Consider the following 27,868-nt stretch of genomic DNA (forward strand, 5'->3'; position numbering starts at 1 on the left):
TAAATGCAATTTTAACAAGTAAAACTAGAGCTCTTTTCTTCTCCCCTGAAATTCTAACTTGATTATTATAATGAGCCCTTACCTAGGAGACTGGCCATTATCTTTTTTCCAGAACCTAAAGACATATATTGTGAATAGCACAGTCTTTAGAAAATTTAATTTCATTTGGAAATTAGCAACCCGGACTGTTACTGGTAACTATTTCAAAGCCCCCTTTATAAACCTCATTCACTTGATTTCCAAATAAGAATTTGCTGAATGGAAATGTCATTAAAATGCCATCATCTGTGGGGTGTTTATTGTCACATGTTTTGTTGTTTTTTTTTAACTAACAATGTGTAGCGATGTGATTTTCATCTCAGAACCCTGTGACTGCGTACTATGTTGTTTGAAGTGTTGCATTTGTTCACCAGTACCCCATACTAATCTCTGTTCTTGTCATTTGTGTCACACCCACCAACCCTGCTACACACAGGGAGCATCTGGCTTAGACGGAAAGCCAGGATCCCGGGTGAGTCAGCACCTCAACTTGCTCCAACGTGTTTTGTGGCTATGAATTTTATGCTTTAGGACAGACTCCCATCACACGATGAGGAGTGCGTGGGACTGGAGCGGAAGGAGAAGGTGGACAGAGAGAGTGACGGCAAAAGGGAGAAGCAGAGGGAACATGGGTGGCAGGCCTGTTTGAGACACAGCCTACACTCCAGAACATCTTCTGAAGCCTGGGTTCAGGTCCGGATAACTTGCAACACGGGAAGAATGACCAGTCTGATTGACTTCATTGTCTTAGAATCCCAGACAGATTTTTTCATAACCAATGGACACATCCTGCAATTCCATGTGAGAGGCCCTCTGAAGGAATCAAACTCATGTGAAATCATTTTAACTTGCTTTCCTTTTCTATGTTCATGTCTATATTAGCAATGTAACTTCTTCCCTGGAACTAACTTTCAGATCTCCGTGCATCGAAAGGATCCATCTGTCTTCTGTCATTTTGTCTCTTTTCTGTGGTTCTTCAGAGCTCCCTCTCTTAAAGTTCAGCTTCAGGTCTTCAATATTTAGAAGTTTTCTGAAGATGAGCTTGGAGTTCAGGCAGTAAGAAAGAGATCAAACGTGATGATAATCCAGCAACACTAGAATGAGTTTAAAACCCTGAACTATGTCACAAGGCTCCAATATTGTAAACAAGAAGAGTGAAAGAAATAGGAATACTGTTTAAAAAATTGTGCTGGAATAGTTCCTATGTTTGTAAATGCCGTAACAAACTCATTACAAATCTAAGCATAGTCTTCCTGAAAATGAACAAATATATCTGAGGTCCTTGCTAGATAGTTTTAAATAACTTTATTTATTTTATTTTTATTTTTGGCTGTGCTGGGTCTTTGTTGCTGCCCAGGCTTTTCTCTAGTTGCAGAGAGTGGGGGCTGCTCTCCAGTTGCAGAGCTCGGTCTTCTGATTGCAGCGGCTTGTCTTGCTGCCGAGCACAGGCTCCAGGGTGCGTGGGCTTCAGAAGCTGTGGCACACGGGCTCAGTAGTTACAGCTCGTGGCCTCTGGAGTGCAGGCTCAGTAGTTGTGGTGCAAGCGCTTAGCTGCTCCGCAGCATGTGGGATCTTCCCAACCCAGGGATTGAACCCATGTCTCCTGCGTTGGCAGGCGAAATCTTTACCACTGAGCCACCAGGGAAGCCCATACATTTTTAAGCATCAAAAGGAATTCCAAACTCCTCAATTTATTTACTTATTTTTTATTTTATTTTATATTTTTGCCACACCCCACGGCTGTAGGATCATTGGCGTTTCCTTATTAGCCCTCCAACCAATGCCCCCTACAATGGAAGAGCGAAGTCCTGACCACTGGACCACTGGGGAATTCCCAAGCTCTTCAATTCTAGAAACCTGTTTCAGGACGTTATTATTTTCACTGGACCTCAGTGTTCCTTTGTTCATTCAAATATCGCCTAGTCTGCCACAAAAATCCTAATCCTGAGTCAGAAGGCCAGAGGGCAGTTATGCCATTATGTCACCTGGCTGCCTGGTTTGTGCCTTGCAAGCCCACAGACCTGAGCCACTGCAGCGGAACCCAGGAGAGGAATTCCTTCCTTCTAAGCCCCCTGCTCCTTCCAACAGAGCTGAAGAAAGTTTGAACAGTTAAAACATTGTCCTCATTTATTTAAAATTTTTTTACTTGTATAACTGTTTGAGCCTCTTAAGCAGCTGAAAACAAGACTTCAGAGCATTCGTGGCCAAGAAGAGTGAGGGGTAACTGTGGGGCCAGAGAATGGATGTGAAGAAGAGGTGATGTGAAGCAAGAACAATTACATTTTTCTTCAAATGGTTTTAGGGGCAAAGTGAAGATGTTCCATTTAGCCAGGGAGGAAATAGATAATTAAAGTTGATGCACAGTTTTGTGTGTGTGCCTTTCATTGTAATATGCAGTTATATAAATCATTCATTTTGCATGAGTTTCTTGAAAACTACTGGCCTGAAAGAATCAAGAATAAAGCAGTTTGAAAGGAGATGTGTTGTCTTACTTTCTAAGGCATTATTCACCCAGGAAAAGTGCAAGATAAATTATAACTGCATTTCTTACAACCCTTGGGATATGTCTCATATCTTTTTTTTTATCTTTTTTTAGGGTACAGATGGCCCTATGGGACCCCATGGCCCTGCAGGTCCCAAAGGAGAAAGAGTAAGTCACTCCTGAGGTTATAGAGCTGTGGCCTAAAGAAAACACAAAGTGTGGCTTTTCCTTTTTAGCTGACCTGCCATGTTCATTTCCCAGAAGAAATAAAAGACCATCTAATAGTAAACGGAAATAGATACCATCTTAAGTTCTACTCAAAGTCCTCACACAGGGAGAATGACAGAATATTAGAATATGACTGCTTTAATAAAAAAAATTTTTTAAAAAAGCAAAAACAATGCATATATTTTCATAGCTAAAATAAATAGCTCAGACCATTGCTTCTTAACCCATAAGGAAGATATTTTCATTTGGCCTTTATCCAGAAAGTTGAAGTCAATAGGGCTAAAATTTCTGGGACTATATAATCTGGTTGATAATCTTTTATATAAAGCTCTTGTATTCATTCAGAATAAGTTATAACCTTTTTTTAAGGGAAATTACAAAACCTATGTATTCTCTGCACAGTTACACATGCTTCTTTTGTTTTAAGCAAAAGAATAGCCTTTCTTTAATCATAAGGAAATAATTTTAGTGCTTTATAAAACAAAAACCTTTTACAACCTCTCTATATCTTTAGTGGGGGGAAAGACATTCAGAGTAGAAGATAAATATCTGACACAAAAAAGAAATGTACTAAAGCATCAGCAGCTGGTTATCTTTCTGGAACTTCTCTCCCTTTTTTTTTTTTTCTTTTTCTGTTTTTCTCTTTTTCTATTCCTCACCTTGGAAAACTTAGAAGGTTTTTTTGCATCCGAGTAGAACTGTGTAATCAATTTCTCCACCATCCAGGATGGATGTAAAGAAAGTATCCTAATTGTGAGGTCTTCAAAATGTTGGGATGATTTACTGTACATGTTTGTAGTCTTTTAAAACTAGATAAGAGTTTCATCAGTCTGGGATAATTTGCTTTAAAACAGAGAGCCATATAGAGATTTCTTTGGCATGCATTCCAATCCCATAATATCATGTCCTATAAAGTGAAATCACTTAGTAAATATTTATCACATTACAATATACAAAACACAGTGTACTCTAGTGTGAAATGGAAATGCTCTCCTCCCATTTGTGAAGTCTGTTTTGCTAATTGTTCTAGAGAATTGCATAATACTATTATAATTGATTCATGATCCTGTAACCTTTTATTAATACACTGTGTATAAAGGAATCAGCTATATTCCATGATTTAAAAGAGTTTATAATCTAATTGTAGAGGAAAAAATTATCTGCAAGCAATAACTTGATAATGATGCCAAAATGAATACAAATAGTGCAGACTGGATTCAGTGATGAGGAAAGCTGGTGTTACCCAAGAATGCTTCTAGAAAGAAGTGACTCCTAAAGGAAGAAATCGTATGAACCCGATTATCACTGTCTTATTCCTAAGATCAAACCAGCAACTTATGAAGATCATCTTACTTAGAAATATTTAAAAGCCAAGAGTCTCATGCTGCTGATGCATTCAAGCATTGTATCAAGAGACCCAGCATGTGGACTAAAAATGGAGCACCAAATCTCAAGTAGTCTATTGGCAGAAGGCCCTGGGACTCAAGAGGGCTTACCGTTTGGTAAATCAGCTGTTACTTCCGAGAGTTCTGCAGTGTCACAAGAGTATCAGGTCTCAGCGCTGGGGCGGAATGCACCAGGAGAGCAAATGAAATGACTAAGAATTTGTGCAGGCATAGTTTAAGTCAAATGGTGTGCAGTGTAAAGTGTTATGCTTATATTTACTCGGCGTGTTAACTATCTTAACTGGATCAGATAGCAGTACTCTCCAAGTGTCCCTCACCCTAAGTGCTAAACTGGAGTGTGATTCTCAAAGTTAATTGGTTGAGGTACCATCTGGACTCTGTTGGAAAAGTTTCAAATTTTAAAGAGGCAGGAATCAAGAAAGGGGGCCATTCTAGCTTAATCCCTCAGTGTAGACAGGCAAATTAAAAATCCTGAATGAAACAAGACCAGCCTAAAAGAAGCTAGGTGTTTGATGGACTGTATTATTTGAGAATTGTCAAATACATGACTAGCAGTATTAGTATGCGTGATTAGTAGTATTAGTATGTGTGACTAGCAGTATGAGTACACGTGACTAGCAGTGTTAGTACACATGACTAGCAGTCTTAGTGTACAGCTCTTCAAAGCACCTGATGGTCCTGCCTTCAGCTGATTTCTTCATCTTGGCCTTGTAACTACTTAGAAACTCTGTAGTTTTAGAGGTTCAGCATTCTTTTGGAATGAATTAATCCAGGAAAAGAAGTGGCACATTCAAAGCCATGTGTTAATATTTCATTCCTAAAAGTTTTCAAACGAGGACCATTAGAATGATTTTGGTTCTAAGTGACTGAAGCCCAACTCAAAATGGCTTTAAACAGTAAAGAAATTGATACTTTTATGTAGCAAAATATTCAAAGGAGGAAGCCTAGTCTTTGCTTCTGTGCCCTTTCCATGAGCTGGCTTTGCCTTTTGACTATAGGCAAGCTGGTTACAGTGGTTCCAGACTTACCCTCTGGAGAGGAATCAGCAGAGAACAAACATAGGGACTCTCTTCTCCTTTATCTTCCTTAGCATCAAGGAAACCTCTGCCCAAGCTTCCCAGTGACTTCCTCTGACCAGAATTGGGTCATATGTCCATTTCTGAAACAGTCACTGGTGAGGGGGATGCAATTGTCATTATTAGCTTAAAGTAATTATTTGGGATCGGCAGTTCTATAAACAGAGTTTTCCATAGACAAATGCTTCATGACAGCTTAATTCAAATCAGTCACGGTTTTAAAAACAATAAAGCTGAGGTATTTAATCAGAGGGGGAAGGAGGGACTAGGTATATCTTAATCATGGAGATATTTCAAACTAGATTTACTCTAATCCATTGAGTTTTTTCAAGTTAGACAGGCTCCAAGTTATGTGAATTCTCCTTCTAAATCCCTACCTCCACCTCATACACACACACACACACACCCACATCGTCACAGCACCACTACCTTGTAAAAAAAATCATAAATAACACTGCCAGATGGCAGCACTTATTTTGAATAAGTACTCTTTGGGTTGCCAAGCCTTTTCATTAAAAACAAGACCCTTCACTGTACAATAACAATGATAGTTACTATTTATGGACATATTATTTGGCAAGATATATTTCATATTTTATAATAACATTTAATCTTTAGAAAAATTATTGCAGAATATGTATTCTTCTGATTTTACAGCCAATGAAACAGACACAGAAAGGTTAAGAAAGCTACTCAAGGCCACACGACTAGTAAGTGCCAGAACTGGCATTCAAATTTAAATGTTTCATTTCAAAGCCTGGCTACTTTACTGAATGCAACTCCTGTTCTTTCAGTAATAAACATGAAGTAATAATCAGTAAAAGTTCAACAAGATTTTATTGTATTTATTCCCAGTAATCTCTCCTGATACTATATGTGCCTCTAAGTGACAGTGTTAATTAGCATCAACAACTCCTAAATTTAAAGAAGATTGTTAACAGTGAGTTGAACTCTGCCCCCATGGGAATCTAGAGAGTAGAGAAACACAGAATAATCCTTGGATCTGTATGCACAGTTATCAGCTGAACTTGTCATTTCACCCTTGAAAAACATTTAGCACCTTTAAACTTCCTCAAGGGTGGTGATAAAAGAAGGTAACATTTTCTGTTTGGCCCTCATATAAACATCGCCATTCCTCCTGAAGTTTTCATACTAGATATGGACAGTCAAACTTTGGAGATGGCAGCAGAAGAAAATACTACTTGAAATGCAGAACACTTATTTCTTTATTATCACAATTATATCATATTCCCGGGACCACCTCCAATTGCACTTATTTTTTATAAGTGTTCAGATTATTGTCTAAGCCAAGGCAAACTATTCTCCTTCAATAGGTAAATGGAGAGAGCGATGAAGGCAGTAAATTCCTACATTATCAAGCATTGAAGAGAGGGCATAAAGGTTTTTAAATCTTCTTTTTCATAAAGGAAGCAAAACATGCACGACTGTATTGATTTGACTTGATTCATTAATTCTACAAATATTTACTGATGTGCCAGACAGTATTTAAGCTGTGGGCATGCAGTAGGGAACAAAGCCAGGATCCAGATACCATGATGTGCATATTCTAAGGAGGGACTCTGCAGAGAATAGACAATTTATAACATGGGTATGTCTCCCGGTATATGAGCACTCTCAAGTAAAATACAACTCAAGTAGGATGGAGGGGAGGGGAGCAAAGGAGGAAAGGGTTGCTGAAGAAGAGACATTTGGTAGGAGAAAAAAAAAACATTTTATCCTTACATTTTTGAAAGAGTAGTAACTTAAAATAATTAGTAATGAATAAACATTTCAGACTGGTTTCAAATAGGAAAAGGAGTACGTCAAGGCACTATATTGTCATCCTGCTTATTTAACTTATATGCAGAGTACATCATGAGAAATGCTGGACTGGAAGAAACACAAGCTGGGACAGAGATTGCGGGGAGAAATACCGATAACCTCAGATATGCAGATGACACCACCATTATGGCAGAAAGTGAAGAGGAGCTAAAAAGCCTCTTGATGAAAGTGAAAGTGGAGAGCGAAAAAGTTGGCTTAAAGCTCAACATTCAGAAAACGAAGATCATGGCATCCGGTCCCATCACTTCATGGGAAATAGATGGGGAAACAGTGGAAACAGTGTCAGACTTTATTTTGGGGGGCTCCAAAATCACTGCAGATGGTGACTGCAGCCAGGAAATTAAAAGACTCTTACTCCTTGGCAGGAAACTTATGACCAAACTAGATAGCATATTCAAAAGCAGAGACATTACTTTGCTGACTAAGGTCCGTCTAGTCAAGGCTATGGTTTTTCCTGTGGTCATGTATGGATGTGAGAGTTGGACTGTGAAGAAGGTTGAGCACCGAAATTGATGCTTTTGAACTGTGGTGTTGGAGAAGACTCTTGAGAGTCCCTTGGACTGCAAGGAGATCCAACCAGTCCATTCTGAAGGAGATCAGCCCTGGGATTTCTTTGGAAGGAATGATGCTAAAGCTGAAACTCCAGTACTTTGGCCACCTCATGCGAAGAGTTGACTCACTGGAAAAGACTCTGATGCTGGGAGGGATTGGGGGCAGGAGGAGAAGGGGACGACAGAGGATGAGATGGCTGGATGGCATCACGGACTCGATGGACGTGAGTTTGAGTGAACTCCGGGAGATGGTGATGGACAGGGAGGCCTGGCGTGCCTGCGATTCATGGGGTCGCAAAGAGTCGGACACGACTGAGCGACTGAACTGAACTGAAACATTTCACATGAATGCCAAAGAAACCCAAGCACAGCACACTAGATAGGCAAGTCCTTTTGCACAGTTGGACAGCGTCAGTCTGACCTACAGCCCTTTCAAAGGTGATTCTGTAAAATGCACTAAGATTTTCTTTTGCTGTATCGCTGGCAGCAACCCTGGAAGAGTCTGCCTTTTTAGAATTTTGATAGAATGATGCTTCAAATAGAGGCTTTAGACACAAAGCATTAGAGAAATTGTAGGAATATATACGTTTGTGTATGATTGGAACTCTCATCTTTTATTATAGGGTGAAAAAGGAGCAACGGGAGAGCCGGGACCCCGAGGGCCGTATGGTCTGCCCGTGAGTTCTGTGTCTCGCGATGTTTCCCCAGCATGCATAAGCGATCTGTTACTGGCGCAGTTAACTCTTCCCTCATGGGCAGACTAATCCCATTAGAGGAGCAAAGAGCAACCCACTAATTCTCTTCAATACCGGTGTAACCGTGTATTTCACAGATAGGTCTTATTTGTGCCGTGTTCTCACACTCAGGTACACTCATCCACGTGCTTCACAAGACTGAGAGGATCAGAGGTTGTCCATGAGATGGACAGGGCTAAGCTGAAAGCAGGATTGGGGGCCATTTGACTGGACCCATAATTGGCCCTTCTTTGGGAGGTCATTGTACCAGAAGTGGGTGTGGAAGCTTTATTTAAAACAACTCTCTTCAGACTTTATCCATTCTCATAGAAAACTTACAAAAACTGTTCTTGCTAATAAAAGTTATTTCTAAATTGATATTTACAACAATTTTGCTGCTTCTGACCTTTCTAAATCACTGTGATGACAAGTGATCTTCAGAACAGAGAATGTTGATAGTATTCTATCTTCTGAAAATTCTCAATTACCCCCACTTCAAATTGAGGGCCTGGGGTCTGCTTCAGAATATTCTTTCTGGGAAAATTGTGAATGATGCAACAGGGTAAGACAGGACTTCAGTAGAAGCACATACTTACATCTCAAGGTTTTTAACCACTGTGTAGCTTCCACATACCTTGCACATTCTAGTTTTTAGAAACTGAAATAAAAGCGTCAGCCATGATTATTTGAGTGCTAAAAGAGATGCCGATTTTGAAATAGATTTCAAAATCTAATTGATGGAATCAAGCATCTTCTCAGCAACTTTTGGGTGGATCTATTGTGTGACCCTGGTCGTTGCCCAGAAAATCTGCTCCACAGGGGTGAATGGATAGGGGACCATTCATCTACAAACAGTTTTTAAATTGTGAGCTTCACACCCTCAATATTTATAGACAAGGTGCACATCTAGACAAATTAAAGCTGTATTTAACAAACAGTTTTCATATTCTTTGCTCACTTATAATTTATTAAGCTGTCAAAGTAAAGTAGTTTTGATTTGCATATTCTATTAGTGCTTGTGTGTTTTTAAATCAACTAAACATTATTTTTGCTTTTGACTTACTCCTAGATAAATAACTTGGATACCAAGAATTAAACTTCAGCAAAATATCACACTATTTAACCTGATACATAATAAAACATGTTCATGACCCTTAATTGCAACATTAATCAGTTCACTTGATTTAGTGAAAGAAGTTTGCATTACTAATTAATAGAGGATTTTTTCACTTTTCTGAATTAGTTGTTTTAATACTAGTGTTGCATGTCCAGGCAGCCTTAAATAGAACAATAACCTATTCATGAAACTTAGGAACACTAATGTATCTACTATCGTTCTTTGGCAGGGGAAAGATGGAGAGCCTGGTCTTGATGTAAGTAAAACATACAATAAACATCTTCCCATTATAATAGATGCTGATGGTCTCCATCGTCAATCACAGCAAGAATAGTTCTAATTTTTTTCTGTGCACATAGTTACGCATAAGCATATATTGCTTTGCATGTAGACAGCAATATGAAATCTATGACTAATATCTGCATGAGATAGACATGGAGGCAAAGACCATAATTATTTTGGTATAAAATTAATAACTGACAGTTGATATCCTCCAAAATACTTTCCCAAATGAGAGACACTCAACATCTGTGGCTGAACCACTTATTTTAAAATATGCATAAAATTGAAACATCTTTTACATGCTCCCCTTAGGGAAATGATATGTTTATTTTTAAAGCTGTTATACAGTATTTTTCTTTTTAGCATTAAAGTCCCTATATATCTTATAGTAACATAATTCTCTAAAAATAATGTTAAAGTTAATCCCTCTTAAAGTGTTTACTGCTCGTCCTGTATTATGTGAACAATAGCAGTAGCAAAAGTAGTAATTGTGTATCAGGCACCTGTTGTGTACAGACATCATTCTGGTACTTTATATACGTCTTCGAGTTTAATGCTCACATTGGCAGTTGTGTAGTAAATATTAACCTCATTTTATGGTCAAAGGACTAAAATACTGAATTGAGTGATTTGCCCACAGCCACACAAATCCAAGAACTTGCCAGGATTCAAACTAGGGTCCTAATATTCTCTCCACTGTGTATTTCTTTGGGGAAGCAGCAAGAAACCCTTTGTTTATGGATACTTCAGATGTTAGGAAACTGTTATTTCCAAGTACTACTTTACCCATCTAAGTTTTGAGATTTGGGGCCATACCGTGTTTCTTTATACTTGTGTTCAGAAACATTAAATCTTGTTTCTTTCAGTATGGTTTTGCCACAGTTACATCAATAGATCTTTTTGGTTTGCTTTTTATCCTGTAGGGTTTCCCTGGTCCACGAGGCGAGAAGGGTGACCTGGGAGAAAAGGGGGAAAAGGTGACCTCTCCAACCTAGCACGTGCCTGTTTGATTTGTCTGCGTCTGTCTGCTTTGCTGTTCAAGCTGTGAGATTCTCTCATACATCTCGTCTTTCTCCATCCTGTGCTCCAAAAACACAGATGTCTGATCTAATAAACCAGGTCTTCACAGAGAAATAAAGAAGGCTACACTGAAAGAAATAAGAGCACTGTTAGTGTAGAAGAAAAGAATTATAATCCTCAGAAAACCAGGCTACAATTTTTTGGACTACCTGACACCAATTAGTTGAAAAACTGAAGTTTCCAGGAGGTGTCAAAAATGAGAGGGGCAGGCATTTATTACATTAATAATATTAAATAGCACAAATCTACAACAGTCTTCTGGCAGAGCTCACCTGAGCCTATAAAGCCAGCACCTCATTTATCTCCACAACGTTCCCGGTAGAGACAGGATATGTCCTGTATCTTGATTTTTTTAATTGGAAAATGGATGACAAGCATTGTTTCTGAGACCATTACACAGGGACCAGGACTTATTGCCTTCAAACACTGCAGACATTTAAAATGAAGATATTAGAGTATTTTATGAGATTGGTTTTTAGGTTCTATCTCAAGATAGATAAGGAGCCAATATCAGGCAAAATGGTTTTATGTCTGGAAACAAAGTTTGGATTATGGCTATTTTAAACCACTTTTTCTTCTTTGAAGAATAGTTTTATATATATATATATATATATATATATATATATATGACACAGATGAAGAGGGGAAAAAAAAAGAAACCTCTATAGAACAATGAAAATCTTAAAGTGGCTGAAATTGTACTTTCACAGTTCAAATTTAAACCAATTCTCTTTCTCAGATTGGGCTTCCCAGGTGGCTCAGTGGTAAAGAATCAGCCTTCCAGTATTGGCAGGAAATGCAGGAGACACAGGTTCGATCCCTGGATCAGGAAGATCCCCTGGAGGAGGAAATGGCAACTCACTCCAGTATTCTTGCCTGGAAAATACCCTGGACAGAGGAGCCTGTCAGGCTACAGTCCATGGGGTCGCAAAGAGTAGGACCTGACTGAATGAACACACACACACACAGTTCTCAGACTGATTTACGCTCTACTTAATACACTGTTTTCAAAACCCTGTAAATTCTCTTTAACAGTGAAGTTCATAGATGTTAAAAGGCAAGGCCAAATGAGAGTTGCCCCAAAAAGGATATTAAGCTTTGTGTGTATTCTTTGGGCTTTAAACAATACTGAGCTTCCCACGACTAGGAAAGCGCATGTGAGTGGTTATATAAAACATCACCATCATCATTGTCAATATCATCACATTTATTGATGTGTTTTTGTGTTTTTCCTAGAGCTTTACATGTGAGAGTCTTTTAATCTTCGTAACAACCCCCTAAGGCTGGTGTTATCATTGTCCCCATTTCATAGGCAAGGAAACTGAGGCATAAAAAAGTTCTTTTATTCTGAACTGTAAATTTTAACTATAAAATATACATGTTTTGAGGTAAAAGCTTTGGGCCCAAGGTGTGTATGTATACCTTCAAGATTATAGGCATTTATTTTATACTTACCTAATGAATTGTATGAGTCTAAAACTTCCACTCAAAATAATGTTAGCATTATGAAGATATTCATTCTAATGATCTTTTAAACAAAGAATAAATTACCAGTATTATAACTTGTGAAAACCTAAAGCTACAAATTAAATCATCAGAATAATGTTAATCACTCAATACAAAAGTATTTCTGTACTTCAGATTCCATTATTAGAAGTTTTATACTTAGGAAATTAGATCCAAATGTGAGCACTTTATGTATATCATTCTTTGACAGCAGAGATAAAAATTAGCAAGAGCCCCTATATATTCATACCCACAAAGACATAGTTGCAAAACTATGCTGATTAATAATAACACTGACACATTATTCTCTACAATAGTATCTGTTTTCCATAAAGCTTGAGGTTCACTAAAATATTGTTAAAAAATGATTCCCTGAGCCCGTTAAAGTCAGCATTCATATGACAACACTTTTTCATTGAATGATTAATCTGAGTTGATTAATCAATCAAAGAAGGGATGGAGTCCTAAATTAATAACACCCAGCACACCTGCTGTCAGTCACACCTATGTGAAGAGGAGTCCACTGCCTCCCAAATAAGTCTAAATCAATATTATGTCACGGAACTGATGTTATTTGCTGAAGAAGAGTGTTGATTCATCTTGCATGAGTGAGCAATTTACTCCCAAAGCTCCTCCCATCGTACTTCCTATCACACCTGCTTTCATTTCATTTCACCCTGGCATCTCAAGTCTTTGTTTTTGCTTGTGATCAACTAAACCACACAGAATTTCTCTTTCTCCGATATTAGAGAAACCCAACTGGTTTTGATTCTGAGCCTTCTGATGCAATCTTTTTGGCACACAGGAGATCAATGTGGAGTTTCACTCACACAGTCAGAATGAATGCATTAATTTGAATGCATATCTCATCTATATCTGTTATGTATATGTCTTTGAATATTGATGCTATTTTGCTTCTGAAATTATTCAGATTTACTGTATCTGTCATCCTGATTGCAGAATGAATACACTCATTTAAATATGTATTGCATAGTATTTTGTATTCTGCACTGCACCAGCTTCTTGTCTCTAAATATGCAGATATTTATGTTAATATGAAACAGCTGAGGTACATTCCTTCCTTCGCCTCCTTTTGCCTCCTTTCCTTAATTCCTCCATCCCTGTGATCCATGCAGACTTCCACAACCTTTACCTTGATTCCTAAATACTAATTCCCATGGCTACATTCCCACTATGTAGTTATCCTGCCTACCTCATTTTTAATATTAGCTCAACTGAATCCAAATTGCTTTTCCCCTCTGGAACAAAACTTTTTTTTGCTTTTGTTATCTTGTGAGTAAGCTGGAAACCCATTTACCATTGTGAATACCTGGCATGACATCAATAAGTGTGAATTAAAAAACATCTCTTGGTTTATAAATAAGTCTGTTTCTCCAACTGACATTGCTAAGAAATCTTAGCACTTTTAAAATTTATTTACCTGACTCAATAAGGGAAGTATTTGTTTTTAGTTTCCTTAAAAAGAATGTTAAAAGAAAGAAGTATCTTTTTAACATACTATGTTTAAATGAGAGCTACAAAAAATGATGTCAGAAAGTTGGATACATTTCAAAAAGATACAAGCTGTTAATATTTTTTCCCTTTCCTCTGGCTCATATAGCTCTCATCTCTTATAGGATTAGGTGGGGGAAAGTTGGTAGGTACTGCAAATTGGCTGTGAAAGTCTCCATTATTCCTCTCAACTTCCCCTGCAACCGGCTGACTTCAATACACTTGGTATTTGCCATCTTCACCAGAGCGGTGGCGGGAACACCTCATTCACAAGGACCCTGGCATTGGGTCTACGTCAGCACTGATCCTCCTTTCTGATGTGTCAGCTTTTGAGTTCTTCTTTCATCTTGCTGAGTCTTTTTAATGAAATCTTGTATTTCATTCCCCAGAATCCACCGCCACGCTTAAAGTCTGGTTTTTCATAACGTCATGCCTTATCTAAACCAGAAAACAGTGGTAAATGCCCTTCCAGACTTTCATTGGCTAAACCATCTTTTGAATCACCATTACTTCCCCCCACCCCAAATAAAAACTGTCTTTTATTTAAACCCTTGTATCCACAGGGGGAAAAGGGAAAGAAAGGCAAAAAGGGGCCTAAAGGGGAGAAAGGAGAACAGGGTGCTCCTGGATTAGATGCACCGTGCCCGTTGGTATGTCTGACTTGTCAACCGTCTCCAGCTGTCCCTTGTGGAGGCTGAGCTGGGAGAGGAGCGAGCTGCAGGGGCCGTACCAGCGCACTTCTGATTGGGTCATTTTTTCAAAAGACAAAAAGCATTTTATTTTGTTATGGGAGCATAGCCGATTAACAATGCTGTGATACTTTCGGATGGACAGCAAAGGGACCCACCCATACACATACATGTATCCACTCTCCTGATTGGGGTCTTTTAACATAGACTTTAAAGTCCCTCAGGTTTTCCTGGTGTGTGCCACCCCTTGCCTCTGGCCACCAGCTCTTCTTGGGTTTCTCAGCAATCAAGGATTGGTGTGCATCCAGGGCGTGAATGCAGGATCAGAGGAGGAACCGGAACTCTTCCCTCCCGCTCCCCAGAGCGGGTCCAGGTGCTCAGACAAGCCCTGGTTATAGACCACATCAAGATCTGTTTTCTTTTGTCCAACCTTGCTGGCTGTTACCTTTCCCTTCAGAGTTGCTCCTCTCCCAGGCTTTTGTTACCGTGGTTATTTCTTTAGCAGGATTTGTGCTCAAGTGATTTCTTCTGTTTAGTAACGTTATGAGTTAATCTTTACAAACAGGGATTCCGTGGCGTTAAGGGGGAAAAAGGGGAGCCAGGCCAGCCTGGCCTGGATGGGCTGGATGCCCCTTGCCAATTGGTACAGTATTTCTCTTTCCTACCACCCTGCATGCCATTCCATTGTTTATTACGTCTTCATCCCTCTCAGTGTAAAGTGGTGCTGCCAGAGCAAGCTTTCCATGATAAACACACCACATGCATGTGCATGAATAGCCCCTTCAGCGACTCTGCAGAGTGAAGAGAGCAAGCATGTGTTTCAATCGGTGACTGCGAACTAACCTCCTGACATTGTTCTCACAGCTGACATGGCCGCCATGTCTGTGTTCTGGGGAATGTCAGTTTATCCCGTAACTATTTCAAGATGACGTTAAAAGTACATTAAAAAAAAAAGTAAAGGTACAGCCAGGCTTTAACTTTGGGCTTTTCCCCTAAAGTTAGCTTTTTTTCTTTAAAAGAAATAAAGGCATTTTTGCCACTTCCACTAAATTTCTGTCAGGCTGTAAATAAGGCCAAACCTACAAAGTTAAGCTTCTGTGGTCAAGATTTAACCAGTTCGAGGGAATGATGTTAAGAGACCATAGAGACGAAAACCAAACTTCTTGAAACTTCTAAAGGTGATAATAGTCTGTAACCCATATCCTCTTCTTTGCCACATAACCTTTTCAATTTAATGGCCTCTCCTTTTGAAACTCACTTTCCTAAAGTAGAAAGATCTTCCCTACCTCCATTTGGCATGAACTCAAAATCCTTCTTACACTAAAATCTAAAATTCTACTGGGTGATCCTTCTCCTTGTACCAATCTGGCATTACCGATTTTTTCCCAAATATAAAGTCATTTTAAGTTTTTTTTTTAACAATTAAAAAGTATATTCTGACTTTCTGAGGTGTAAAGGAAAATTTTATGATTGTGTTGATGGTTATATTTGGTCTGCATGTTCTTATATTATTCTTAAGTACTAAGCATGATTCTTTAAAGATAAATTTATGCTTCTCAAGTCTTTTAAGAGATTGCATAATAGAAGACATTTTTATTCAGTCAATAATTACAGTTAGAAGATTTCAATATGATGTGCCCAGTGTTTTATTTTGTTTGCTTGATATTGACAATAAATAATATTTTAAATCATTTTGCTGGGAGAAAACACAAGCATGTTTCATAGTATGTCAGTTCTTCTTGCCTTATTTATATCATTTGTATCTGAAGAGTGCTTACACCTTAAGTGAAAATAAATTTTGCAACATTTAAGAATCTTTTGTTTATTCAGGACTTGTTAATTGGCTTCTGAAGAATTTCAATTAAAAAATTGACAAAGACTTTGGATAACATTTTACTGTAAAGATATAGACACTACTTATCTTTTAATCCAATCAATTCAATGTTCTATTTTTTCTGCTTTCAATCTAGAAAAGTTGAAAAATACGCCATGTGAAGAGCTATAAACTTCAGATAGAAATGGTTCATCACTGATTACTCATCATTATTATGCATTTAGCCATAAAACATAGTGATCAGGAAGAGAAGTTATTTTCATTTATTGAATAAAGATAATTATAAAATGCATTTTAATGAAATTAAGAGAAGTAGTACAGATTTATTATCTAAAGATATAACTAAGTAGACCACTAGGTTTTAAAAATCATTTTTCAACGTTAAGATAAACATTTTTATATTTTATTTATTTGCAAAATGTGTACTCACTTTGGAAAACATTTGAATTTTCTTCATTTTAACTAGTGTTAGGTAGTCTATTCGGGGTAGATAAAAGATGCCTGTGACTAAAGCCACCTAACAGCTATAAATCCATTTTTAAGTCTCGGAGATTATTAATTATGAAGTATGATCACTTTTGTGGAAGCTGAGGAATTTTTATTCTTCTTTTTAAAATAGGGGCCAGATGGATTACCCATGCCTGGCTGTTGGCAAAAGGTAGGCATTCCGGAGTTATTTCTAAAAGAAGCACTCTCCCTTTCTCTTTACCTGGCCTAGCCCTTTCCATTTAGAACACATTTTTTTTTTTTTAATTTGACATTCCTGGAATGTATATGGGTATTAAAAAGCAAAAGATTCCATCTTTGGAATACCTTTTGATGGTGTTTACTACTGACTTATTTCTAAATGGATAAGTGAAAATAGTACCTAGCAAACACTGTAATTTAGACCTCTCCCTATTTAATCTTTTCTTCAAAATGGAAAGGGGCAGTGCATCTTGACAATGGTTTGCTTATGTCAAGTTCCTTTTCCTCCTATGGTTTAAAATTATTCTTAATTGTGATTCCTTTTCTATTTATACTCAATTACTTAGATAAAATATGTAAATACATGGTAGAACCCTGTCGATCAATATTAGTCACAAAGCTGAGAAAGCAGAAAATGTAAGAATGATTTTTTCTTCAAAGGTGCCTTGATTTATTTAGGAGAATATGGTTATATTTAAGTTGATATACTTTATGATAGCAGTTTGCTCTAGACTCTACATGAGGCCACCCATAATCACTGTGTGTGTGTATTCAGTAGAGAACGGAACTTATTCTTCATAGAGAACCTGTGTACAAAGGCTTTGTGATAAGCCCTTTCATATAGGTGACATCACTTTATTTAATCCTCATCATAATCCTATAGGGTATCACTGGGCTTTCCACATGACTCAGTGGCAAAGAATCCACCTGTCAATATTGGCAGCAGATGCAGGTTCCATCCTTGGGTCAGGCAGATCCCCTGGAGGAGGAAATGGCACCTGGTTCCAGCATTCTTGCTGGGGAAATCCCGTGGACAGAGGAGCCTGGTGGCACAACTGGGCACAGGGCAGAGGGTGTTAGTGACCTCAGTGATGCTGACGAGGGAAATGAAATTCAGAAAAGTTAAGTAACTTCCAAGGGCACAGACCGAGTATGTAACAGAACTAGAAGTAGACAGTGGAAAGCAGTGGCAGAACTTTGAGGAGGGAAGAGATCTGTGTGCCGTGCCATTCAGAGAATACCAAACCTTTACACTGTAACGGTGCAAACCTCAGCATAAAGCACTGTGTGTATGCTACCTAAGGTTAAAGGAATTCCACTGATGTGAAAATGAGCTGAGGGAAGTATCAGTTCATTTCAGTTCAGTCGCTCAGGCGTGTCCGACTCTTTGTGACCCCACGAATCGCAGCACACCAGGCCTCCCTGTCCATCACCAACCCCCAGGGTGAATTCACTCAGTCTCACGTCTATCGAGTCGGTGATACCATCCAGTCATCTCATCCTCTGTCATCCCTTTCTCCTGCCCCCAGTTCCTCCCAGCATCAGAGTCTTTTCCAATGAGTCAACTCTTTGCATGAGGTGGCCAAAGTACTGGAGTTTCAGCTTTAGCATCATTCCTTCCAAAGAAATCCCAGGGCTGATCTCCTTTAGGATGGACTGGTTGGATCTCCTTGCAGCCCAAGGGACTCTCAAGAGTCTTCTCCAACACCACAGTTCAAAAGCATCAATTCTTCGGCGATCAGCCTTCTTCATAGTCCAACTCTCACATCCATACATGACTACTGGAAAAACCATAGCCTTGACTAGACAGCCCTTTGTTGGCAAAGTAATGTCTCTGCTTTTTAATATGCTATCTAGGTTGGTCATAACTTTTCTTCCAAGGAGTAAGCGTCTTTTAATTTCTTGGCTGCAATCACCATCTGCAGTGATTTTGGAGCCCCCCAAAATAAAGTCTGACACTGTTTCCATTGTTTCCCCATCTATTTGCTATGAAGTGATGGGACCGGATGCCATGATCTTAGTTTTCTGAATGTTGAGCTTTAAGCCACCTTTTTCACTCTCCTCTTTCACTTTCATCAAGAGGCTTTTTAGTTCCTCTTCACTTCCTGCCATAAGGGTTGTGTCATCTGCATATCTGAGGTTATTGATATTTCTCCCGGCAATCTTGATTCCACCTTGTGCTTCTTCCAGTCCAGCGTTTCTCATGATGTACTCTGCATATAAGTTAAATAAGCAGGGTGACAATATACAGCCTTGACATACTCCTTTTCCTATTTGGTACCAGAGGGAAGTATACATGCACTTTTATCATTTTGAATTTTTTCCTCTAACACTTGTGGTTTATTCAGTCATTTTTTAAAAAATGTATTGAAGTATAGTTAATTCCGTGTATAATATTGTGGTCATTCCTTCTGTACAGCAGTGATTCAGTTATACACATGTTCTTTTTCATATTCTTTCTCTTTGCAAAATATTGAATATAATTCCCTGTGCTATACTGTAGGACCTTGTTGTTTATCATTTTTCAGGCGTTTTTGACTGGCAGGCTTCACAGGCAAAACTGTAGGAGGGCAGAGAGACATGGAGAGACAGGACTCTTATTCACCTCTCATCTTGTCAACTCTGTTGGTGAGGAGATTCTGTGAAACTCCCTCTCTTGCTTAACTACTTTCACACCCCCTTGGCCAGGGAAAGAAAACCCTCCTCTCCCAGCCATTTATTCAGTAGCTTCCCATACTCCACTTTCAGCCTGTCAGACCACTAGCTCCCTCACTTTGGAGGTCAGCTGGTTCTTGGGAAGAGGAGCCTGTCATCATAGTCTTCACCTGAGAAAACTCTCCTTTAACCGCCATAACCCTTGTTCTCAGAATTTTTAATACCATCCTGAGCTGGAGTTACCATCTGCTCTTTAACCTTGGCCCTGTAATCTGATCCTGTCATGATTTTTTAATCCAGGCATCCAAACACTTTACATGGAGGCAGGTGTGAAAGGCCTACCTTATTCAGCCTCTGACACTACTCAGAACTGGGGTTCACATTTTCAACCTCTTCTAAACCATGTCCCTTTTGTGAGGCATAAAAATAATGGCAACAAGCAAAGGATTCATCATCTTGTTGGTTCATAAAATGGCCAGACTATTTTATGAGCTAATGTGAGTTGCTCAGAAAATCAGAAATTTCCCTTTTAGGTACTTATTTTTCCACAGATTATATACTATATAAGATTAATGCTCTCCTAAATCTAGCCTCTCTTTGTATAAAGACTATATACAACATTTAAATCAATTAGACTTCAATAAAGTTTTTAAATGGTAAAAAAGAGAATAACTCAGTGATAAAGCTTCAGTATTGCTTACCACATTCCCCAACACAATCAAATGCAAACCATTGTGATCATTCTCTCCCAGCATCTTCCTGCACCAAAAAGAGAGAAAGAAAACAATTAGACAGGGTTGGTAGAGGCAAACTATTCAGTTTAGAATGGATAAACAAGGTCCTACTATATAACACAAGAACTATATCCTCCTGGGATATAGAACAATCTCCTGGGATAAGCCATAATGGAAAAGAATATTTTTTTAAAAGTGTAAGCATGGGTAAAATTGAGTCACTTTGCTGTAACAGCAGAAGTTGGCACAACATTGTAAACCAACAATACTTCAATTAAAAAAAAAAAATTAGAAAAATGAAATGTTCTAAAATTTCTTCTGTGGTCAATTTAGCCATCTCAAATATGCTGTTGGTCAAATCAAGTTAATTTTTAAGTGATATTATTAAAAGAAGTGGTATTATTAGAAGTGATATTATTAAAAGAAGGCCAGTAGATTACTTAGTCCTGTCTTAGTGGACCACTTTTATGAATATTAAGTTTAGGAGTCTTCTGGATCGAGAAATGGCAACCTGCTCCAGTATTCTTGCCTGGAAAATCCCAGGCAGAGGAACCTGGTGGGCTACAGTCCATGGGGTCACAAACAGTCAGATATGACTGAGCACACACACAGTCTCTAGACACAGTGATAAATGTTTGACTGAAAATTCAGATTGTAGCCACAGTAGAAAGCACTGTGATTAACGAACAAGTCCTATTGTTTTGTTTTTTTTTTATTCCCTTCCTGGTGGCTCAGACGGTAAAGTGTCTGTCTACAATGCAGGAGACCTGGGTTCGATCCTTGGGTCGGGAAGATCCCCTGGAGAAGGAAATGGCAATCCACTCCAGTATTCTTGCCTGGAAAATCCCATGGACAGAGGAGCCTGGTGGGCTACAGTCTGTGGGGTCACAAAGAGTTGGACATGACTGAACAACTTTCCTTTCCTTTCCTTTCTTATTGTTTTTATGCTACTCTCAATAATAATTTTTTTCATGTAAAACTATTTGATCTTTATTTAAATTTCTTTTCTTTCTAGATATAGTTCAGTTATCTGTATTTGGAGAATAATGATGTATCAATTCACATTGTAATTCATACAGTGAGTAAAAGGCAGAATTCATGGTTCAGAAAATCCTTACAAGCTATTAAAGTTATCATCTGTCTTTATCCAGAGATTATAAACCACTTCTAAGGAAAAATACCTATAGCCTTCACATTTTTAAATGTTTCATGAAATTTTGTTTTTTCAGATAGGGCAGGCTTGCAACAGAATCTTCCTAAAGTAAGGTGACCGATTTTTTAAGTTTTAAAATCTGGTGGGGAAAAAGGGATCTTTAAAATTCTTGAGACTATTTACAAAACATTGGTTTCTCAAAAAATGTATTTGTTTGAAATTTGAGATGAGTGGGAGTGTGGAGAAAAGAACACTGCTTCCTGTACACACTCTCTGGCCTTAGCATGACGTGTGTAACACTAAGTGAACTTTATTGCTAAAGATCAGAGTACCCAGCCTCTTACACATACTTAATATAGCATCTATTTTTACTGGAGAGAAAAAAGCAAATATTTTTAATTAGTGAAATGAAAGATGACTGAGGATGAGTCACCATTGTGATGGGGAGATGAGAGATCTTTATCATTGTCCTTCTCTGGACATTCTACTTTTCTCACTGATTTTTCTTTGAGGAAAAGTCAAGTTTGTCACCAAGATCTGCTCTATAAGTTATACCTCAAAGACTTTTGTTCTTCTATTCCCCCAGACTTAAAACTTCAGCTCCAGGGCAACCTTAGTAATTATGGCTGCTGCCCAGAACAAGGAACTGGACATTTCTAGATCTTTAGATCACAATAGAACCTGTCATACAGCTTGAAGACGACAACAGAGGTCGGTCCTGCACGCCCTTCACAGCAGGGCAGGGCCGGAAAACGGAAATAAGAACAAGGGCAGTAGAGTGTTACAGTTGAGTGTCAGGGAAATAAGCAGTGCCATTGCACTTGTGTTTTAATGCTTGGAGACGATTACATAAGCCATACAGGGAACATGTATTTTAATTATGGTGTGTCTGTGATAAAATTCTAATTTTCTGCTTTCCCAGAATAGTTACTGAGACAAAACACTTCCCACAGACTTCTCAGTAGCAAAATAAAAATGTGGGTTGAACCTAGGATAAAATGTTTGATGAGTTTTAGAAAAGTAATGTATAAGACATATCAATTGGCTCATTGATTAAAAAAAAAACAACAACTTCTATTCAGGGTTCTACCAGTTTTCTTAAAAGCCAACTGGGAATTTTTATCCTAAACTACTAATTCTCTATATTTCTCTTTTTTGTTGTTTGTTTTCCTGCAGTGATGAATCTAACCTTCCGAGCATGACGTTGTGTATATAATGGTCCACTTTTTATATTTATAGTTGAAATTGGATTGCAGATTGTACAAGTCTGAGATATGTTTACATGTAGCTGCTTCTTCCTGTTTGCTGTAGTACACGTATCCATCTTTTCTTCCCTTACATCTAAAATCGGGCAAGATGTGAAACCAGTAAGAAGTCTGCAGAAAATATAGATCAGTATCTTTATCTTATGTGAAGATATGTATTTATATGGACCCAGTGATAGAAATTGATGGTTCTTGCTATTTTCTTACCTTGGGCTTGTTAATTGCATGGGCAAAAAGCGCCATGAGATAGTTTACATGAAATTGTGACCAAATATGAACTCAAAGCTATGAAAATGTACTATACTGACTGATTTTAGAGTTTATCGTCACAGCCCTCCTCACCTTTGCTCTTCATACCCACACCACCCATTGAAACTGACTAAAAGAGCATGATTGTGTGCCAAGCCTGCTTGCTGTGCACCTTCAGATGCTAGCATGCCGCGTGATGAGTCATTTGATCACAACGGAGCTTTTATTTCTTTTGTCATCTCAAGGGGGTTACACCATGGCTTATTGCCAAAAAGTGATAAGGTGGCGGAGAGCACACACACAAATGGTCTTGTATTTTACGGGCGCTGCGGTCCCAGCTACAGATCTTCAGCTTCCAGTATTGTGGGCTCATGTGGCCTCCTTGGTTAAAACGTCCAGGGGCTGAGCTAGTTGCTGACACCAGTTTTCCTTGGGCTGCCCTTGGCAGTGAAGACAAGGATAGAGGATTGGTTCAGCCTCCTGCACTCTCTCATGTGACCAAGTAGAAAAGAGGTTTACAAAAAGGCAGGCACCCAGAATAGTGGACTTTTTTTTTTTTTTTTAATAAACCAAATTCCAGCAAGTGTTAAAATGGGTGCGTTTGGAAAATGACAGAGGCATACAGCACTTCTTTGGGGTAGGAGTTTCTTGGAATGGCAGTCCTTGTTCCTGAAGACAAAGCATGTGTACATCTCACCAAAGTTTGGGTTGCTGAAGAAATCACAAATCCCAGGAAGAGGGTGGATGAGACAACCTTTCCTGAAGATGTAGGAGAGTTCACCCTACAGTGTCTACAGAAGCTGATGTGAGAGCTTGCTCCAATCCAAGATCCAACCCGTGCTAAACATTTTCTACAAACTTCTAGAAAAAGAAAGATATTTTCCATTCTTTTTAATACTTTTTTCATTTAGTCCCAGGAATATTCAGGAAACTTTATTTTTCAGCTTTAGTCACATTTACTTTGAACAATTTTTTTTTTTTTGTCTTCAAAGCCTTGCAACTTGGTACATCAACGGTCCAGATGAGCTTTTGCTAACTTCTCTCTTGTTCTGAATAATAGAGGAGAATATAAAAGAAGCTCCACTTTCAGTTCAGTCATTGTAAAGCATCAAAGTTAAGCCATTTTTCAGTACTTTTTGACTTTTTTTGTAGGATGAATATAACATACATAGTGATTATCAGTTAAGATAAAGTCAAGATTTGGTCACATTTGACAGTATTAACTCATTTCTATTTCTTGTAGTTCTATTTAGATCTAAGTTGTATCTATATTTAGATTTCTTTTATCTTTTTTATATTTCTAAATGTTTATCTTATGCACAGACCAAATCTGAGATCTCAGAAAGCTGTGAAATATAGTTGCCATTAGGAGTATTTTTTCAACTACTTGCTCAAAAGTTACCTAATTGTATTAGACTGAGCATTTCTTTGCACAGTAAAGAGTTGCTAGCGTGTTTTGAAATGACTTGTTCTAGTGGAAGGGTTACGTTAGGAGGAACATCATCAATGAGCAGTCACTCTTTCAACCCATTGGACAATATAATTTCTCGTTTCGGGCCGTTTTGTGGGAAATTTCCTGGTTTCATGTATAGGTTTTCACCAGCAGAGGGGAAATTACCTCACCATTGGCTTCTGGTGACAAGAGTTAAGATACGCTTGTAAAACAGGGATCCTAAGATCTTTATGATCTCTTTCAGATTATATAACCAAATGCTCAGTTATACAAAATGCCTTCTTTTTGTTCCAATTACGTTTTGGAGAATTGAAAGATGTTTGAACGAATCTATCAATCAAATTGGTAACATTTCTAGTGACATTCCACACTCCGAAACCAATTAAGCATTTTTCAAACAAAAGAGGGCATTTTCTACCCATCTCTTATATGAGCTGGCTAGGATATGGTGTTTTTTCAATGTCTGAAACAATTTGTCTTAAATGGTTTGGAAAAATGAACTAAAGCGGGTAAAGCTACAATCTCTTTAGGAAAACAAACAGTAGTGTCTTGAGAAAAATCTGGTGGCTATATTTCTTCCTATCTATCTTTCTTTCTATTCCTCTAGCAGAAAGAGGAATCAAGATGGATCACTATTTAAAAGTTGCACAGCTTCAAAAGAGAATACCTCAGCATCAAAAGAGAAATATTTCACGTACAAAAAATATATATATTTTTTAAACACGGCCCTTTAGAATACTGTTCTATCCTATGTGTATATTGAGGTTTTGCTCTATAACTGATTTGACAAAATTAATTTTTATTCCATGATTAAAGGAAGCTGTAAGCTTTCAATATATTTGTTTCTTTGGGGAAAACCAAAGGACCGTGGTCCTCCTCTTTGTTCCATGGAATTACTAGGTCTTAACCATCATGCATAATTTTCAGCTTTTGTTATTAAAATATTTTAAATCATCCATTTTGTTATCAACGTAGAAAATCCTCAAGTAATTGCCTAATGAACTCATGAATGTGTCTGCTGATATATGTGTTGGCAGATACATATCTTTCTTTAAGTTTTCTTTCTTTTAATTTCTCATTGGATAGAAGATTAAGAAAAAATACATGAGAGACACATTGGAAATAAGTCAAGATCAGGTTCTATTTCTGATAAGCAACTTTTAAGGATGTCAAATTGGTATGTGTTTTAGCTTTTAAATTGTTTTCCATTTATGTTGGTGCTAATGTATTTCTCTTTCTTTATGAAAAATGCAGTTCTACTATGGATAATTTCATTTCTCTGTTTAATAGCATTCCTAAACTGTTAGTGTGTGATTTTAATTTTAAAGTTTATGGATTTACTATAATTATGGTTCAATGACCAGTCTTTCTTAATGTAAAAGAAAACAAAACAGCATACCCTTAGATGATGTGTGTTTATTTGGATTGTGGATCCTCTTATTTCATGTTCATTTTGTGTATCATATGCCTTTATCAACTTTCACCTTTTAGCTTATATAATTTGATTGAGTGACAAAACCAACATTAGACAAATCTGCATACATTCATACAGTACCTGACATATAAATATGCTGAAATTTTTCTTCTAATTTTTATTTTCATTATGAAAAGCAGTCGTGAAAGGTTTTTCTTTCTTATTTGATTTCATAGAAAACATGAGAATATCTTTAATTTATACCAAAAATGATCTGTTCTTAAACCTTGTGCATGATGTTCTGATGAGACAGTAAGAACTCTGATTCACCCAGTAGTTCAATCTATATATGCTTTGTCTACTGTGTATATATATATACACACCTCTCTGCTAGTTTGGAAATGATCAAATGAGCATGATCAAATTAATGGAAAAATTAACTGGTATCATATCTTTATCACTTAGAAAACATGCTTAATTTTCCAAAGTTTTATTTTTAATGTTTCTATTGTAGCATAAAAAGTTAACACAACATTTCATTCTTTTTTTTTGACCATTATATATAAGCTTGCCCAGAAATAAGCAGTGCTTGTTAAGGTGGGTGATATTTTTTATGTCTCCTAATAAATGATCATAGGAACATGCAGATATTGATATTTGAAATCTTGTTTTTCTCTACTTCTTGATAATAGTTACTATTACCAAAAATGAACTTTTAAAATTTTTACCAAAACAAAAACCTTGCTATCTCTAAAAAGTCAGAACCACAACAACTTAATCTTATATTCTTAAGAATAATGATTAAGAACAGTCACCTGTGATTCTGGCTGTTAAAACAGTTCATTCCTAGTGGAATTAACATACTTGACCAGTTATGATTCTGCTAAGTTATTTTAGAATGTAAAGACCTTCAGTCCCTAATCTTTCCCATTTTTGTTGAAACAGCTTCATATCAGCTGGATTTACTATATGCCATAGCAGAGATACCCTTACAACTTAAATTTTAAGTGGATTTTGTTTTTGCTAATTCAATACTGAAACATTTTAATGGCATTTCTCATTTTTTAATGTATTTAAATGCAGAAGTTACCCTATGCTGCTTATTGACAAAACTGTCCTTGGAGGAATAAGAAGACTTTTTCAACCTGACCTATTACATTTGATTTACAGATAACAAAGTACCAACATTTCTCAAAATGCAGTGGATATTCTCATATATCTCAGAAATATTAATAAATTGGATTCACAAAAGAATGTCTTACATATTATTGACATTTATGTGAATATTCTTTATACTGTTGTAAATGTTTCATGCAATTTAATAACATTTTTAAAAGATGTATGTATCTGATTTTCCTTTAGAAAATATATTTTTATTTGTATTTTTTACATTTTAAAGTTCATCTCTATGTGCAGCTATTTTTATATTGCCAAAAAAAAACATAAATTCAAAATGAGAGAAAATGCAAAAAAAAATATTTTGGCAAGCATTACACTGCATATTTTTCTTAATGTTTTGTGGGCCAGTCTCATGTAATTGATTATTCTAAGAATGTGTTGTGTCTTACCACTGTAAATATGGCACAAACCTGTTTTTCTTGATAGTATAAATAATTGAAAGATTGAATTCTCCCTGTTTGATTTCTTGTTTTATTTCATTATCATTTCTCCAGCTGAGATTACTGAATCAAAAGACACAAATGGTTTTTGATTTGCAGCCTGGAGATAACTGCCTTGTGTTCAGTTTCTAATTTGTTTTTATTTGCTTTTTTAACTTGTTTTCAGGGTTCCTAGTTTGTGAGAAGTTGATCTTCGTAATTATTTTTACACTATTTATGACTTATTTTCATAATGTAAAAAGTGTGTAATTATTACAATATTAATCCAAACATGGTCATGAATTGTTTTGTTATAAAGCTTTATTGATGTTCACGAACACCGTGGTCTGTCTTCTCTGATTTAAACACAGTCCATGAAGAATTTTATTCTGCTTTTCTACAGTATTGTCACACTACCATTCAACTTAGTGCTTAGCTACAATGATTTTCTGCCAAAAAAAAAAAGACTCATACTTTGTTAATTAGATAGTAAAAACTATA

At 37.3% G+C, this 27,868-nt stretch overlaps 1 protein-coding gene across 1 annotated transcript; it reads left to right on the forward strand.

Annotated features, from left to right (window-relative positions):
• The first annotated feature begins 334 nt into the window (after positions 1-334).
• LOC120862279 (collagen alpha-1(XXV) chain-like) lies at positions 335-27,832 on the forward strand. The gene is made up of 8 exons (XM_040238379.1): positions 335-511; positions 2,636-2,689; positions 8,248-8,301; positions 9,705-9,731; positions 10,681-10,734; positions 15,110-15,187; positions 16,998-17,036; positions 22,565-27,832. Exons 1-8 carry the CDS (start codon positions 335-337, stop codon positions 22,565-22,567), a joined length of 486 nt encoding a protein of 161 aa, XP_040094313.1. The 3' UTR covers positions 22,568-27,832.
• The last annotated feature ends 36 nt before the right edge of the window (positions 27,833-27,868 follow it).

Source organism: Oryx dammah, unplaced genomic scaffold, assembly GCF_014754425.2.
Source record: "Oryx dammah isolate SB20612 unplaced genomic scaffold, SCBI_Odam_1.1 HiC_scaffold_3, whole genome shotgun sequence".
In the NCBI taxonomy this organism is placed as follows: Eukaryota; Metazoa; Chordata; class Mammalia; order Artiodactyla; family Bovidae; genus Oryx; species Oryx dammah.

What these genes read in the sequence shown, in the direction of transcription:
- LOC120862279 (XM_040238379.1), top strand. Translation starts at nt 335, where the DNA reads ATGTGTAGCGATGTGATTTTCATCTCAGAACCCTGTGACTGCGTACTA. An exon ending in ACGGAAAGCCAGGATCCCGG is followed by an intron (nt 512 to 2,635) that starts GTGAGTCAGCAC and finishes ATCTTTTTTTAG; the next exon opens with GGTACAGATGGCCCTATGGG. An exon ending in ATGGAGAGCCTGGTCTTGAT is followed by an intron (nt 9,732 to 10,680) that starts GTAAGTAAAACA and finishes TTTATCCTGTAG; the next exon opens with GGTTTCCCTGGTCCACGAGG.